The 18,161-nt window shown below is 42.2% G+C and overlaps 1 protein-coding gene across 1 annotated transcript in view; it reads left to right on the top strand.

Moving 5' to 3' along the window:
- Positions 1–1,205: 1,205 nt before the first annotated feature.
- GPM6B (glycoprotein M6B) overlaps positions 1,206–18,161 on the top strand; it is a 161,846-nt gene continuing 144,890 nt past the window's right edge. Inside the window, exon 1 of the mRNA XM_058535457.1 lies at positions 1,206–1,429. Within this exon, the coding sequence (XP_058391440.1) occupies positions 1,426–1,429 (4 nt within the window). The 5' untranslated portion in view covers positions 1,206–1,425. The remainder of the gene's footprint in view (positions 1,430–18,161) is intronic.

Genomic DNA, 18,161 nt, shown 5'->3' with positions numbered 1-18,161 from the left:
ATTGTGAAAATGAGCCAGTGATCCGACTAGCACAAATCTCTGGCCTTTTACGCAAAATATTATTAGGCTTTCTAGAGCTCTGCCTTGATAAAATCTTTCCTAATCCAATCAATTTCAATAGATGAAATGTTTGCCTCTTGCACCCTTTCTCAGTCCTAAAGCCTCTCTCTTCTGGCTTAAATGTCCCTTGAGTGTACTATCTACAGTTACTGTTTATGTAACCCTCTGTTCAAGTAACACGATGTAGGTATTTTCAAAACAATGGAAAAGCACACACAAACTATCAGCGGGTAACGTTGGGCTCAGATATGTCTCAGAAACCACCAGCCATAGAAAAACCGCAAGGGTCTCAGAGCTTTTCCAACACCTTTGGAGATTTGGAGACAGGAAAATTCTCTAAGGCGACAGAAAGACTTTCGGCCTTGGACGCTGTTAAACCACTAATTCCCTTATAGGCTCAAGCGCGAGGCCTGAGCAGCGGGAGAAGCGGTGACTGGGGCGAGTCTGCAAAGTCTCCCAGAGCCTGCCAGGGGTGGGCTTCCAGGGATCAGGCGGGCTGATTACGGACACCACCGAATCTGTCACTGCCTCAGATTGGAGACTGCCGCCTGTGCCCTTAAGTCATTTGTTACCCACAAGTAACTCAAGTCAGTGCAGGCAACCTAGGATACACGCTGGAATCGCCTGGGGAAGCTTTTGAGGCCCGATCCCTCGGTCCCACCCGCCGAGGTCCTGATGAAATCGGCTTTTAAAAGCTCCCCAGCCGATTCTAATATGCAACCAGGGTTGAGACCCACTGAACTAAGTAACTGCCCGCAGTCCATATGTGAACAAAAGGATCAGGGGCTGTGGATAGGGGCAACTCTGCCAAACACTGGGTGTCCTTGGGTCAGCGTTTTGGGCCTCAGTTTCTTTATCTGCACAGTGGGTGAAGACTAAGACCGCAAAGCCCCCTCTCGCTGTAACAGTTCTCTTCTGGGACGCCGATCGGCGTCTGCGAGATCCTGGAAGCCCCTCGGCTCCCCTCTCTCCCCATCCCTGAGCTGGCTTTTCCGGCTTCCGTGCCCCTAGGCGCTCACTCGGGGGTCCCAGAGGAAGCCGCGAGCATTGCCCGCCGCCCCGGCGCGCCCGCTGCCCCGTGCGGGCCCTCGCTGCGGGCGCACAAAGCCCCCGGCGCTGACGTCAGGGCCCCTCTCGGCGCGGCCGGCCCCCAGTGCAGGCGGAGCCCGCCGCGCTCCCACCCCGGCCCCGGAGCGAGGAGCGAGGAGCGAGGAGCGAGGAGCCAGCCCGGCAGCCCAGCGCAGCTCGCCCGGAGCCCGGCCCGCGCACGTGCCCGCCGGACCTGCAAACTTGTGCCCCCGGCTCTGCCGGTCCCCGGGGAGCACGAGCGCCCGCAGCCCGCGCCCCTCCCGCCCGTCTCCAGCCATGGGTAAGCGAGCGCGCTGGCCCCGCGCCACGGCCACGGCCTCGTGCCCCGACTCCGGGAGGGGCGCGCTCTGCCGAGGGGCCCGCCCCACCCCCGCCCAGGTGGGGCTTCCTGGGGCACCTCCGCCTCGGGGCCGGGCCCGGGGGGCGGAGGCTGGAGGTGGGAGGGGCGCGGCACAGGTGTCCGGAACGCCCAGGTGCGCGTCTCTGCCCTGTCCTCGCGGCGTCCCCACCCGGCTGCGCTCAGCCTGCACCCCTCCCCGGCGTGCGGGTCCCGAGAGGGGTTGCAGAGAGAGCCGACGGCGCGTCCCGGGCTGCGGGCTCCTGCTTTATTTGAAGGGGGTGGTAGAGAGTAGCTTCTTGCCCATTTCCCGGGACGCTCTGCTGTCGCCCGAGCTGCCAGCTCGGAGTCCGGTCCTGTCTCACTATGCCGTGGTCCTTTTCGCCTTAAACCCACATTAAACAAACGCCCAGTTCCCCAAGCCTGGGGTCTTCCGAGAGCTCATTTGGGAACCATGACCCTTGAAAGCAGGAAGGTGGGAGGGGAGAGGGACAGGATGGGACAGAGGGTGAGTCTCCTTTCTTTGTCCCCTGTTCCAACTATCAAAATGCGGACCTGGGCGCAGGTGGAGACGGTGTGCCAAGCGGGTTCCAAAGCATTTGGGAGATCGTAACGGTGAAAACCCAGATCTGGAGATTGAAAATCTCCAACCTAGCTGGTGGCGGATGTTAAGTGGCTGTAGGATTCTTTCTGTCACCTCCTAACACCCTCGAAATGCTACTGTCAGCAACATGTCGTTAAATGGGGACTGTATCGCAAGGAAAACTCGTAAAGAGTGCGTGGAATTCCGCTGCACCCCTGGGAATGTCTGAGAGCTGGGCTTGGGAAAGGGTTTTCTCTCCCTGCTCGATTATCCTCTAGTGGCAGACTCCAGCCACAAGCTCCACGAAAGCCACAAAGACTGAAGAGCCTCTCCGAAGCATTCCTGATGAGGAAGTCAGTGGGTTTAACCACTGCCGGCTAATAGCGACGGCTTGGGAAGTCCCTGCCCGTCCCCCCAACCCCCATCCCTGGCCCCCTACCCCCATCCTACATTACCTCTGCTGAGTGTGTGGCTGGTGTGTGTGTGTGTGTGTGTGTGTGTGTGCGCGCGCGCGCGCGCGTAGGGGGTAATTTTGTATCGATTAAAATTTTGGCGAGGGTTAGTAAGGAGGACACATTATTGTTTTTTGTGTGTGTGTGTGAGGAAGATGCGCCCTGAGCTAACATCTGCCAATCCTCCTCTTTTTGCTGAGGAAGACTGGCCCTGGGCTGACATCCTTGCCCATCTTCCTCCACTTTATATGGGACGCTGCCACAGCACGGCTTGCCAAGCGGTGCGTCGTTGCGTGACTGGGATCCGAACCAGCGAACCCCTGGCTGCCAAGCGCGCGCACCTAACCACTTGCGCACCTAACCACTTGCGCCACCGGCCGGCCCCAGGATGGCACATTATTTTGCATTTAAAAGGAAGTGCAAAGAATTTTATAGTTAAATCTTTTTTTTTTTTAATTTACTAGGTGATCAAAATATGACAGGAAATAAGACCCCTGAATTCAACAGGAAAATTTCTTACCAAAAAGTTAGGAGGGAGCTAGGATAATGTTCTTCTAGAAAGGGCAGAATTGGGTGACCTGTAACTCTGGTTCCTACTTCTCTTAATGCCCCTGCAGTGAGTAGTCGCATCACTCAATGCTCCCTTTTAAATGAGATTTGTACACAAAAATCAGATGGCTGCCACTCAGCCTGTAATTCTTGTGGCAATGCTTGGCACAAAGATGTTGAGGTTACACAGAAGTGCAGTATTGAAGAAAGCACTAACTAATTTTCCTGAAATAAAGTCATTTCTGGTTTTTTAACACTAGGCATTCGGATTTGTACGGGTTAGAAACGGAGTGTCGAATTGCTGCATGGGGACTGTCTTCACAATGGCTTTCACAATACTCTGGGCTTAATTGGGAGCAGGCTTTATTTTTAAATAGGTGTGGAAGTTAGATGCAGTTCTCATGAAGCAGATGCCCAAACCAGAGGCCTGTTCTCAAGGAAGTACTCTGTGTCTTGGACAATTGTTGGTTCTACACTTCAATTGCCAGTTTATGTTAATTTGTGCATACCTCACTGGTTCTGGCAGTATCCTTGGTTTTGGTTTTTACATAAAAAAAAGTCCCCTTCATGCCAAAAAGGAAACATACTGATTTCCTTTGGTAGATTCTTAGTAAATACACTACAGGGCCATGAACTGGTTTTATTTTGCCAGATGTATTCAATTACCGAACAAACCCTTATGAATGTTTTAATTGAAATAATTTAATGTTGGGAAAATTCAAACCATTGGTCCACTGAGTTGAGTGGTTCTTATACAAGTCACTTCCTTAACTGGTATCAGTTAATTTACTGGTAAAATGGGTGAGGTTTGTGGAAATAAAAGCCCCTTTGGACTCAAATTTTAAGGTATTCAAAATCTTTAAGTTGAAAAATAAAATAATGAGCAGTGGCATTGTGCAAAATTTTATCTTTCAATGCATCTTATTTTTTTTTTATTTAAAGATTTTATTTATTTATTTTTTCCCCCCAAAGCCCCAGTAGATAGTTGTATGTCATAGCTGCACATCCTTCTAGTTGCTGTATGTGGGACGCGGCCTCAGCATGGCCGGAGAAGCGGTGCGTTGGTGCGCGCCCGGGATCCGAACCCGGGCCGCCAGCAGCGGAGCACGCGCACTTAACCGCTAAGCCACGGGGCCGGCCCATCAATGCATCTTAAAAGAAAAGATTTTTTATTGTTGCGCCAATTGATTTTTTTAATGGCTTTGTCGAGATATAATTCACATGCCATGCAATTTACACGTTTGTGTACAGTCAGTGATTTTTAGTATATTCAGAGTTGTGCAACCACCACCACTATCTAATGTTAAAATATTGTCGTCCTCTCAAAAAGAAACCCTGTACCCATTAGCAGTCACTCCCCATTCCTCCCTCCTCCCAGCCCCTGGCAACCACTAATCTACTTTCTCTATGTGTTTGCCTATTCTGGACATTTCATGTAAATGCAATGACCCAATTGATGTTTGAAGTGTGTTTGACTACTGAGTAACTTTGGTTGTTTTGCACAATGGGAAGATGTTGATGTATTGCTTGTATGTAGTACACCACCTAAATGAGGGTGTTGAAACTAATTATTTCACTGGCTGAAGAGTTCCTCATTTGGCCGTTGTGTGTGGCCAGTGCGGGCACCCACACATTCTCAGTGTTACTCTGATTTCTTCTGATGGAAACTGACACTGCCTAGCAGAATTTTGATTCTGTTACCTTATTCATAGGCCTAAGACATAGCAACGAAATGGATTCAATGCAATAACTTCTTATAAGGCATTTGTGGAATATCCAGTCTGCTTTAATGTAGTTCATGTATCTAGAAAGAAATGCTGATTTTTTCATTAGTTGCCTATAATTTTACATCAAAATTATATGTGAAATGATCAGATACAGCAAAACAGCTGGGTAATTGTTTTGATCCATTTTGTAGTAAGGAAGTTTTTGTAAGGATTATGAATTTAAACACGGTGCATCATTTCACTAAATAGCATTAAAAAAACTATTTAGAGCAGTTCTTTAACTGTAATGCTCACACAAGTCATCTGGCAATCTTGTTAAAAAAGCGGTTTCTGATTCGGTGGGGCTGGGTGGGGCCTGAGTTTCTAGCAGGCCCCCAGGTGGTAGTGGTGGTGCTGCTGCTGCTAGTCCCCAGGGTCAGAAAATAGAGGAAAAGCAGGGCAAGCCAGAGGCCCGGAGCCCTGCCCCAGCATTTCCACTAACTTGCTACGTGGTCTTGCGTAAATCGTTTTCTCTTCGTAATCTCAATTTACTACAAAATAAAAGGATTTGGTGAAATTATTTCTTTGGGCCCTTACAGATCTAAAAGGATGTAATTTAGAAAAAAGAGAGGGTAATGTTATGCTCGAAAAACATGAGAAAACAGCTCCCTAATTGTTTAAAAACTACTTGTTTCCGTGAAGCCACATCATAGGCATCATTTGTAGTTGCGTTGAATGCTGGCATCTTGACGGGCCCGACAACAGGTTGATTGGCCCTTCTCCAAGGAGGCTGGTGGTGGAAGCTGTCGTGTTCCCCTCTTTAGTGCTTCCAGCTTGGGCTTCTCCTGCCCTCTTCTCTTTAGAGCTGCCCGCTCCAGAGAGCCTTTCCTCGCCCCACACAGGGTCCAGGCCACCTTCAGAGGCTAGACTCAGAAGGAAGCACACTGAGGACCCATGCATACAACGTTTGGTTATGGAAGTTTGCTCAGGCATTCAGATGTAACTGGAGACACGGGAATGGTATCCTGAGGAATAGCTGAGCAGAAGTAGTCCCAGAATGCTCCAGCCTCCCTCCCTCTGAGTGTAAAGATCGAGTAAGGAGCCCACCCTCCCGTCTTAGCGAGAGCTCTCTTCAATTCTCAGGATGCAGACTGAAATTTTGAGCAAACCTCATAGTCCAATAGCACAGAGTATTGTTTGTGACAAATAGGAAGTAATTAATTATTTGTATATTTTTGCTCCAGCAAAAGCTGTTGCCCACACCACTTGGCTCCTCCAAGAAGGGTTCCTTAGAGAAAATCCCTATCTGCTGCATCTGGGCCCAAGCAGTTAGATGGTTTATTAAAAATGCCAAAGTGGTGAATCATAAAAAGTGCCACCTATGTGTATTAAACAGTTTATTTAACTTTAAACACTAATTTGCCAATATTTTGTTGTAGAGTCAAGGTCTTTGCTTTGAATGTGAGCCTTAATTGGATTCCGCGAAGTCTTTCTTATGTATAAATCACAGCCAAATTTCATTGGCTTCTGATTTCCAGTTTCAGATTCTTTTAAAGTACAATGAGAACTTAAAGGCATTGGGAACCAATCTGTGTGCAGAATCCTTTTATATCACCTACCCCATTCCCCTTGCCCATACTTTTTTTGGCAACTATTTTTCCAAGTGACTCATCTTTGTTAAGACTTTCCAAAGCGATTAACTTGGTTTTCAAAGAAATAAAAACTCTTTTTTTTTGGCACTCATTTTATTAGTTTGGGTAATATTGAATTAAATTTCATAATTATAATAACAAGTACAACTGGCATAAACAGGTTGGGAACAAACACAATGGACTCTTGTTAGAGACACAATTCAACTGGGGGAAGAAGTAGTATATAGATGTCCTGGAGAATAGCCTAGAAGCCAAGTTCTGTGGACAGTGGTCAATGTGGTTTACAAAAAGAATAGAGAATGTGGGGTGATTGGATGTGTCCATTAGGTGAACATTGGTAAGAGAGCTTCTACTGTGTTTTTGAGCCAATAACATCCATTTAATACTTTTTGTGTGTGTGAGGAAGATCAGACCTGTGCTAACATCTGCCGATCCTCCTCTTTTTTTTTTTTTTTTTTGCTGAGGAAGACTGGCCCTGGGCTAACATCCGTGCCCATCTTCCTCCACTTTATGTGGGATGCCACCACAGCATGGCTTGCCAAGCAGTGCGTCGGTGTACGCCTGGGATCCGAACTGGCGAACCCCAGGCCGCCGCAGCGGAGCGAGTACACTAAACCGCTTGCGCCACCGGCCACCGGGCCGGCCCCCCATTTAATACTTTTAACGTGATTTTTCAGGTACTATTAGCTGGCTTATTAGTGTGTTTAATATTCCTTCTTTTCTGTTCAAATACCAAACTCGTCAAAAGCCAAGATTGTTTTATTCATTGTTGTATCCCAGTATTCATTCAAATAATTGGTGTATTGTAAGTGCTTCACAAATATTTGTTGAAAGGATAAGTGTTTTATCATATAAAATGCATTGTATTAAGGCCTGCCTACATTATAAATGTATGGATTTCAAGATCTGTAAAATTATATTTATTTATGTATTACAAACTCTGTGATAAACTATATATACTAAATTAATTGGGCAAATGGCATTATTCTTTAATAATATTAATACTTGAGCACAGATTTTCACAGAGTAACAGAATTTCAGAGCTTGAAGTCACTTTAAAAGTAATTCGATTGCTGTAGGCATACACAGACACAAAAACAATTTAAAAAGCAGTTTGAATGTTATTTCATTACTTTTTTTTGCCTTTAGCTTTTTTCTTTTGATATTATAAAATAGTTTCATCTCTCTGGTGAAAAGTACTTTCTTCTTGTCAGATTTTTGAAGTTTAGGAAAGCTTGTAGTGAAACACTTTGTTTCAGTGAAACTCATTATTGCCCTAAAGATTAAAAGGTAAGAACGGTTCTGTGTTTCCAATCTCACCTTGTATAATTGAATTAAATGAGTACCTATCGCCATGCCAAGCAACTAGCATGTGCCAATCTGTAAGCATTTGAGCTCCTGTTACATGCCCATCACAGTGAAGGCTCTCAGAGGAGAATAAGACAGCTGCTCACTCAGTAGGCATTCACAGAGTCTGATGAGCCAGGTACTCTGCTGTCTTGAAGCAAAAAATAAACAAATAAATAAAACCCAGTCCTGTCCTCAAATCACCACAGTCATTTCAGAGAGGCAGATAAACAATTAAAATAGAAGTAAGTATAAGGTCCTGTAGAATATTTTCCTCTGTCTGAGGAAAAAAGGGGGTGGGGTGGTATTTCAGAAAGGGATTCGCTAGGGAGGCAGTTACCTTTGATATGAGTCTTGAAGGATGAGTGGGATGACAGGGGTCAGAATGTCTGGGAGAGGACATTCCAGGCTCTGGGTACAGTTGTGCCAAAGCAGGAGGCATGGCAGAGGCTGCTGCTTGGGCATGTTGAGGAGCTGGGCATGGCCTGAATCCCCTACAGATTGAGGAGACTGAGGCTAGAAGAGAGGCAAGGCCAGACAGTGAAGAGCCAGGAAAGAACTTGATCATTACCCTCTTGGTCAGAGAAAATCAAGAAGGGATTTTAAACAGGGAAGTGACCGCTGGAGGGAATGACAGTCTAATCCAGAAATAAAAGAATAATTAATGTCTGATTGTAAAGTTCTAAATAAAAGTCTAGAAGGAGCTCTAAGAGGGGTGAGACCTTGTAGCTTATTTGAAGCTTCTGGTGGAGAATTGGATTTGAGGTGTGTCGAGAATGGTGGAAAGGATTAGGGTACACGTGGAAGAGAAGTAGGAGGGAGCAAGGTATACTGGTGGGATCCTGAAGAAACTGGCCTGGCCATAGCAGAGAATGAGTGTGGGGAAAAGTAGAAAATAAGATGGGGGAGGGGCACTGAAAGTCAGATGGGGAGTAACAAATTTTAATTGATTACAAATTGACACATATAAATGAATCTTGCAAAAATGTTTTAAAGGTTAACTATTGCCTCTTCCCTTTCAAAAGATAAAGTGGAGAAGGAAGGAAGTGTGAGCCTTTCTGGGATGGAAAGGGTGATCTTTGGTGTGACTCCAGAGGGGTTAGGCATTGAAATGGAATCCAGTCCTTGTCTATCTATTTATTTGCTTATTAATTTTAAAAGTGGCATTATTTCTTCCTTAAATATTTGAAATAATTTACCAGTGAAGCTATCTGGGTCTGGAGTTTTCTTCGTGGAAATGTTTTAAATTCTGAATTATATTTCTTTAACAGAGATAGTACTATTCAGAGTTCCTCTTTCTCTTTGTTTCAGTCTGGATAAGTTGTGTTTTTCAAGGATTTTTTCCATTTTATCTAAGTGAATAACTTTATTGCAATACCGTTATTCATAATATTCTTGTATTATCTGTTTAATCCTGTTGTCTGTAGGATCTGTAATGATGTTCCCCTGTTCATTCCTAGTGATGTAGGTAATTTGTATTCTTTATTTTTCTTGATCAATCTTGACCATTTATTTTAAAATTTATTTTAGTAGGTTGATACTTACATCTGATAATTACATCTGATAGATGAGCTTACCACATAAAAAAGGAGTACATTTTCTAGTAATCAGAAAATAGGATTTTAATGTCTAGAAGTAAAAATTGCTTATTTGGTTAGAAAAAAAAATCTGCCAAAGGAAAAAGTATTTAAATCTGATCTTTTGAATTTTAGTATTAATGGCTGTGTATAACTCAGTATATTTGAACTTGATGTGATAAGATGTATTGGAAATGATCTTGAGTTAGAGTTATTGCTTAGTATTTACTTGTGTATTTATTTGTTTTCTGTAGGACTGTTGAATTCTACTTTCTTCTTTGGAGCAGCTGGAGAAAGATACTGAAATAAAAGAAGTCTCCTTTCCTTCCCTTCCCTTTCAAGTGTACTTTAAGAGCAAGGTTTCTCAACCTCAGCACTATTGACATTTTGGGCTGGATATTCTTTGTCGTGAGGGGCTGTTCTGTGCACTGTAGGATGTTTAGCAGCATCCCTGGCCTCTACCCACTACATTCCGGGAACACTCCCCTAGTTGTGACAACCAAAAATGTCTCCAGACATTGCCAAATGATAGCCATTGGGGGGCAAAATTGCCTCATGTTGAGAACCACTGCTTTAGAGCGAGGAATTGAAAACGGTTTGTGCTTCGCAGTATTATAAAATCTGAATAGTGGCATCATTGAGGACTTGGTGAGCACATCTGCAGACTGGGAAGATCTCTGGTTAAAAAGGTGTTATCCTTCCGAAAGGGAGGCTTGATTTTTCTAGCTGAAGGAAGTTTTGTTTTTTTACCTTTGTTCAGCATCATCAGAGAATCTGGAGATCTAATAGGGAGCCTTGCAGAGCACCTAATTCACTCTTTCTTTGGAATAAAATGGTACCTAAACCATTTCAATAATGAGACCAAACACCCCTGGGAATAGAGAGTGCCTGGCTTTCCTTGGAACTTGTTCTGATGGTCAGTGCACTTTATCTCTGAAAGGACTGAATCTATATGAAGTTCGTTTTGCTTCCTAAAATCATTTTCATCATCTTTTGTTCTCTTCATTAAGTAGAAAGACATCAAGGATCTAGTGCCATTTCTTAGCGTCTTTAATTAACTTGATGGCCTTTCCAAATTTAGAATTCATCTCCTTAGCTATAATCAAATCTACCCAGATTAAGCCTTTAAGGCAACCTTCCTGCATGTTCTGTTCTGTCCTTAGGGTCTCTGCTCATGACTTCATTATGCCTTTTCATGTGTTTGAGAGATGCTGGACTTGCAAGAGAAAGGACTGATTTTCCCCTTGTTGCTCTGACAACCACTGATCTCCCTACCCCCCCCCACCCCCCACCACTACCCCCTGCCTTAACTCCTCTCCTCAGAGGGAGACCTTAAGTCAGTGTGTATAAGAGATCTGAGCACACTTGCAGAATAGTTCTAGTGTAAAAAGAGCAGGAACGTTGGAAGTGAAGGTTAGAAGGAGCCTAGAAAATCTGCTATTTTGTATGTGCATCAGGTCACCCTTTTAGGTTTAGGAACGTGGTGTTTCACAGCGACTCCCTGAAAAGAATGTTTAAATGGTGCATTTTAAAATGGCAGCTTAAGTTCAGGCATCTGTTCCTTCACATGAGGAGCAAAGAATGGAGCTGTAATTAGCAAAGAAATTCAAACCCTCAAGATAACTTTATTTGATGTAGCACTTTATATTTTTGTTTACGTTTTCTCATGTGGCATACTCTGACAGTTTCCATGGTAAGTAAAACAGAATTCAGAACATTAAAGAGATGAGTTGCCATTCCATGAATTATTACCATTTTGCAAAGCCATGTCCTGAATTACCAAAAACTGGTTTGAGCTCTATTATATAATGATATTTTGTCACAGATTTTTTTAGATGTTTTGTAAGAGGCATGAATATTATAAAATCATTTTAAAATTTGTTATTGAAATATAATATATACACCAAAAGTGGGCAAGTCATAAGCACATGGCTTGATAAATTTTTGCAAACTTAACCGGTACATAGATGAAGAAGCGTAACGTTACCAACCCCTCAGGAATCCCCTGCAAGCTCCCTTTCAGGCACCCCCCACCAAGGGTAATCACTCCTAATTTCTGCCAACGTAGTTTTGCCTGTTTTTGCACTTTATATAAATGGAATCATACAGTATGAGCTCTTATGTCTGACAGCTTTTGATCAACATTAATAACATTATTTTAAAACTCGGTGATGTTTTCTGTCCGGAAAATAGACTTGCTTCTAAATCATTATGGTTTTTGCATTTATTAAATCCTTCGTGTAGCGCTATGCTAGGGAATACATAAACCACTGGTTCCTACTCTCTATTTAGGTGGAAAACATTGACGCAGCAGGTCTGAGAAGGACTTTGAAAATAATTGATCAGAGATGAGATAGGTACATGAAAAACATGGTTGTAGCTGAAGAGATTACAAAGATAAGGCATCCCCATTATCCACCTCGGAAATGGAAAGTACATCATGAGGGCTTGTGAATAAAGAGGAAGTTGTAGATGTTGTGTGTTCATTCAGGATAGGATCGGTATGAATATTTTCTGGCTTCAGGGTATAAGGATATAAAAGATGTTGAGACCTCCTCCCAGTTAGTTTCCTGAAGAAGATAGAGTTTTAAGAATTGTCTGAATTAACAGTAGTTAGTGAACTGTTGACAAGTCGGTGTTCTAAGTGGAGTGCAAGTTTGGAGAAGGGTTGAAGGCCTGGGGTGATTTCTGGTTTTTATCCTGAAAATTTTTAGAAATAGATATAACACTATTTTTGCCAAATTAACTTTTCTTCTTGTGTTGTTTGAACTTAGGTAGTAATAATCTGCCTTTATTCCTTCAATGAGGAATTTTTGTCATCTTGTTGAGTGAAGTAATGATTTAGTCAGCAAAATGAATACCTTGTCATCACATGGAGCTGGCTTTAAATTGTATAGTGTCACCACTGCTTCCCAAGTAGTGGTATCAATTTATACTCCCACCAGTAGTGTGTGAGCATTCTAGTTTCTCAGTATCTTCACCAGCATTTGGTATTATCATAGTGTTTAATTTTTCAAAACTCTGGTAGGTATGAAGTGGTATTTCATTATTTTTTACGTTGAATTTTCATAGAGAAGTTGAAACTTTTTGGTAGGTTATTGGCCATTTGGGTTTTCTCTTTCATTTATATGCTTATTTGTTTTTTTCTTATTGATTTGTAGCAATTCTTTATACACTCTGGATACTAATCCTTAGTTAAATATGTTGTCAATATCATCTTCCTCTCTGTGGCGTATCTTTTAACTTTTAAACACATCTTTTGTTGTACTGAATATTTTTTTGTTGTAATAAAGCCCTAATTATCAACCTTTTCCTTTATTCTTTTATAATCTGTGCCTTTTATTTTTGCCTTGTTTTAAAATTGTTCCTGTCTCCAAGGTCATGAAGATGTTCTTATATTCTTCTATATTTTCTTATAAAGTTTATTTTTAAAGTAGGCTTTTCATTTTCAGTGTTTCTTCCATTGAGATTTTAGGTTTTTGGTATAGAACGAGCTAGAAATCTATTTTTATTTTATATTTCCTATATAGAAACCACCACATACTTAATCCTTTCCCCACTGATTTTTATATAATACCATCTCTCATGGATTAAATTTCCCTCCTGTACATGCGTGTACATCTCTGGACTCCAGTCTGTTCCTTGGGTCTGTTTTGCCATCCATGTGCTAAGACTACGCTGTCCTAATTACTATAGATTTATAGAAAGCCTGGGTATCTCCTAGAAGAAGTTTTCTCTTCTTGCTCTTCTTTAAAAGTATCTGAGATATTCCTCATTTTTTCCTTTTGGAATCAGCTTTTCATGTTCCACAAACATCCTTGTTAGCATTTTGAGTGGGATTACAATGAATTTACAGAATAAGTTTCATGATAGTCAATGGGTTCACTATATTGAACCTTCCATTTGTATACACGGTGTATCTCTACATATAATTAGATCTTCTTTTATATCCCCTAATAATGTTTTTGCACACCTTTTAAAAATCTATTAAAGGTCCCTCATAGTTTCTGTGGCTTTTTTTAAGAGAAAAAGTGAATCATTTGGGGTCAAATCTGATTCCATGGGATGTCATGGTTTCCTTCCACAAACCTGTGCCTTCTGAAAGTGCAGCTGAATGGATAAACTTATTCAGATTAACATAGAAGCTGTAGGGGGAGCTGATTCTGAGTTATCATGTCCCAGCCTGGTCGCAAGAACTGAAGTGAAGTGAGGTATTTTTACTTAAACCAGCCTTTGACATATTGTAATAAGATAAGAAATAAAACCCTCAATATATGTCAAAATGTGGATTTCTTCTAAAGGAAAAGTATGACCCAATTGGCTCCATTACGAAGATCAAGTTTACATTCAAGATGCAAATTCCTAGTTGAAAGAGAAAGAAAAAAAGCCAGTTTTCCACTAATATCTCAGAGTGATGCAGCCAAGCTAACCCTGGAATGATTTAAACGTGGCTCTTCTGTTGGAGTGGCACCTCCACATTTGATGATGTTACTCCGGAAAATGAACTTTTCTTGGTTGATTCAAAGTTACCTAGTTTCCTTCAGCAGTTTAATGGAAAACTTTTCCTGGAATGTTTTTACATAGCTGCTCACCGTGTGAAGAGGAGGCCAGCACTGGGCTGGAGCGTGAGCTTGATTTATTCTGGAAAGCGCTTTATTCAGCTGTCAAATGAGCTTACGTGTGTGGCTGTTACCCATCACTTCACCGAAATATTCTTATTCCTCCACAAGGCCTCAAACTTTTATTTATTTAGTTGGAGGCAATAGAAATCACAAATGTAAATTCTCCTAAGACATATCTTTGGAAATGCAATTTTTAATAGAGTGCTGCTACTCCCTTGCTGTTGATGATGGCCAGAACAAAATGAGACTGCTGGACATTTTCTACACACTGCCTGCTGTCCCTGGGCACCATCCTCCACCAACCAACACACACACACACACACACACACACACACACACTTCTATGCATTTAGAGTTGCGTGATCCTGAAAGGCCCCACTCATAAGAAGCCACTCTTAAAATTCACTTCTTTTTGCCATATGTTTTTGTCTTGGAGTGGTCTCTCAGTGTAGAAACTCTAGAATTTAAAATTGAAGTCTAAATTTGGATGTGAAAGTTAAGTTCTTTTCACTTTTTATCATCTTATTTTGGCGTTTAGAGAGTTTAGCAAAAATGGTGGTATTTCTACTTTGTGATTGAATTGCAGTTTCCTCAGCCATACACGACAAGTGAGAGAGCATTAAAAAGAAAAAGAAAACTTCTGACTAAAGTAACTGTGACATAGAGCGGGTTGTTGAGTAGAAGCCTCTACTTGGTTGGTGGCTTGACGATGTTTGGCTTGCTGCCTGGGCAGGCCCTCTCCTCAGTGCTCAGAGGCAGCAGTATTCAGAAAGTCAGGCCCTCATTCTTTCAGGGACTGGTGAGAAATGGAGGCCTCAGTTCCTTTAAGAAGCAACAATGAATTATTTTTTGTTTGAAGAAGAATTTGTCAGCTAGACCGATGGTTCTCCACTGGGGTCGATTTTGCCCCCAGGGGACAGTTGGCAATATCTGGAGACGTGTTTGGTTGTTACAGCCAGGGTGAAGGGGAGTGTATACTGGCATCTAGTGGGTGGAGGCCAGAGATGCTGCTAAACATCCTACAGTGCACGGGACCCTCCCCTCCCCCAAAAAAAGTCATCTGGGCCCCAATATCAAGAGTGCCAAGGTTGGGAAATGCTGACTTAGCCTGAACTTTCAAAGTCGTGAGAGACAACCTGCAAACTTTTAAAACATATAGCCCATGGGAAGGTTTGGGATTTGGACTGAAATATGGTAAGAGATTCTAGATGCCAAATAAAGCGACCCGAGTGTAGAAGGAGTTGCCCGGTTCAGAAGGTGCCTTTCTGAAGGGGAGCCTTCAGGACAAGCCTCTCTCTGATGTGGACAGACCTAGTCCTGGATGTCACTAATTACTGGTGCTGATATGGACCTACTGGTTTAATTCAGTTGATTTCCATTGAACTCTTACCATCAACAAGGCATTCTTTACAAGAATAATGAAGCAAATGAGGATAGCATGTATGTTATAAAACTGAGTCATAATTAGCTTTGGAAAATTCTTTTTACTTGAAAGGTTTTATTTATTTATTGTTTCAGCCTGTTTCTAGCCAACTTGCAAATATTCGTGTAAGAAGATAGCATAGAACATTGAAATAAACCAATTATTTTTTCATTCACCATTTAATTTCAAGTAAAAGGTCTAACCTTTTTATTTTCTTCTCAGAGCTGCTAATGAATAGTACAATGGCTGGTTTAAGTATCCTATTTCCCTGACTTTCCCAATCCTTGGGGAAGGTATTGAGGCACATGAAATAGACAATATTAGATTATTTTGGCATACACTATGGCATTTCCACATGGTTCAGTCTAATACCGCCTAGCTGTCCAACAAGGTCAAAAGAAGGTAGCAGCCTAAATATTCCCTCCTAGGGCCACTTCCAGCCTGGTAGTGCAGTGAGACAAAAGACATGTGCATTCATTTTTTACTGAAACTTTGCAGATGTGGCTACAGCCCCATTCTGATCAGTCTTCAGAGGACTCTGGCTTTAGGTTTCTCTGTCCCCAAACCTGGGGTTTCCCTCACAGAAATGGAAGAACCAAAGAATGCTGTCCTTCAGCAACTCCTTTGGTGAAGCAAAGAATCATCCCCCGATTGCTCTGCTCTGTAAATGTAGATTTGTGCGCGACATTTTCTTCAGGTGTATGTACACCTGTCTGGGTAATTGTTAAGTGTAAAATGGAGGAAGTTCTCTATGTTCAGTCTGTTATTTCGGTTATATTTAATGAATGCCTCTGGGTAGTTTAATATTGGCATATAAGATTAACTGTAGTCAGGGGCCGGCCCCGTGGCTTAGCGGTTAAGTGCGCGCACTCTGCTACTGGCGGCCCCAGTTCGGATCCCGGGCACACACCGACGCAGCGCTTGTCTGGCAGTGCTGAGGCGGCGTCCCACATACAGCAACTAGAAGGACGTGCAACTATGACATACAACTATCTACTGGGGCTTTGGGGAGAAAAAGGGAAAAAAAGGAGGAGGATTGGCAATAGATGTTAGCTCAGGGCTGGTCTTCCTCAGCAAAAAGAGGAGGATTGGCATGGATGTTAGCTCAGGGCTGATCTTCCTCACAAAAAAAAAAAAAAAGGTTAACTGTAGTCAATATTTGTAGGAAAGTTTTTCCTCCATACTTTTAGTTGAGTTTGGTAAAATGTGGTCATTTCCAGATAAGTGTCAAGTTTGTATGTCCATACTGTTTAATTATTCTTAAATATATTTATATCTCTACTTTACTATGAATTTTCAATTAGTGCATCTTACTTTAACATCTTTGTGAGAAAAATCCAATATAATTTCATATACTGAGACTTCTACACGGGTTGTTTGAAAGTCTTATTCTTTTGTATTCTGTAAAACTGCTAAAAATTCATGAGCATTACTTGAAATAAATATAAAATTGCTCTTTGAGGGTGAAATTAAGAATGGAGAAACCCATACCATGGTTTCCTAGAATTTAGAGTCCATCCTGGTATGAAACAGCAAGTAATCAGAACCATGTTTATTATAGTACTTATCCCTATATTTGAAAGCACATGTTTATTCATGAAAATATCACCAAACAAAAATCATAGAGCCACATATTGGCCAGTCAAGAAACTCTCTTCTTCCTACTGCCTACTCCCACCTCCAGTCCGTTTGCCTAATCTGTCTTTGTGATGTCTGCCATACTGGTATACTATTATTTGAAATCTCTGTGATCAAAGATTTCGCCTCCCCTGACTCTTCCCTGAAGTTGAAGAGAGTTTAGATGGCATCTCCAAACAAGTAAATAAAGAGAGTTGAGAACTTAAGGAAGTAAGAGACCCTGAAGGAAAGAAAGATTTGCCCCACTGTAGATCATCAGCCCAGGTAATTGGGAGTTGTCTCTGCTTCCGTTCCCATGAGGGTATGTCTCTCTAATGCTACAGAGAAGGTCTAACATCTTGTCCTTGTCATAGTCAGCCACAGAGATGGCTGGGGAGAAAGAAGACTGCTACAGCTGGAGCCCAAGCTCTGAACGTCCACAGTAGTTATTTTTACTGGGATGTTGCTGCTTTTGTTGATATCATCGAAGGCATTTTTTGAGACACAGCTTGTTTTACCAGCCAGCTTCCCAACTTTCATTGTGCACATTCCTTGCCCAAGTACAGTTGTAAATGTTAGAACTATGGTGGCGAATAAGAGAGTCCTTGGCCTTGAGAAAGAACCCACAGTCTGGTGGAGAGACGTACCTGCGAGCAGAGCAATTATGGTAAGGATTAAAAGCAAAACAACAGAAATGTGTTCAAAAAAGCATTTTCTCTTGGGGATAGAATGATGCCAATATTGGTCTACATTTCTACCACATATATTACCGTATAGTAGACATTTCTCTATCCTTTTACACAGTAGCTGGCTATTTTAATGACAGTATTAACAAGTTTCAGATTTAGCTGTATCTGAGAGTTGCTACTTTTGCAAGTGAACATCCTGTAGAAACCGTATTCAGTGGGGGAGAATCAGACCTTTGCAAGAGGGCATTTTCTGAATGTAGCAAATTATCATTGATAGTTTAATGCACTTAGGACAATAGAGATGGTTGGTAATAAAACTGATCAAAACCACAAGTTGTGTCACAGAATAAACCATAAATCATGTCAGTAAGTATAACAACGTAATGAAACATCGTCATTACATGATGCTTCCTTCTTTAGAAGCCTGGTGACACCATCGCAGGAACCTGAACATTAAT

This window comes from Diceros bicornis, chromosome X, assembly GCF_020826845.1.
Source record: "Diceros bicornis minor isolate mBicDic1 chromosome X, mDicBic1.mat.cur, whole genome shotgun sequence".
Lineage (NCBI taxonomy): Eukaryota > Metazoa > Chordata > Mammalia > Perissodactyla > Rhinocerotidae > Diceros > Diceros bicornis.
Note: the sequence above shows the minus strand (reverse complement) of the source record. Positions and strands in the feature narration are given on the sequence as shown.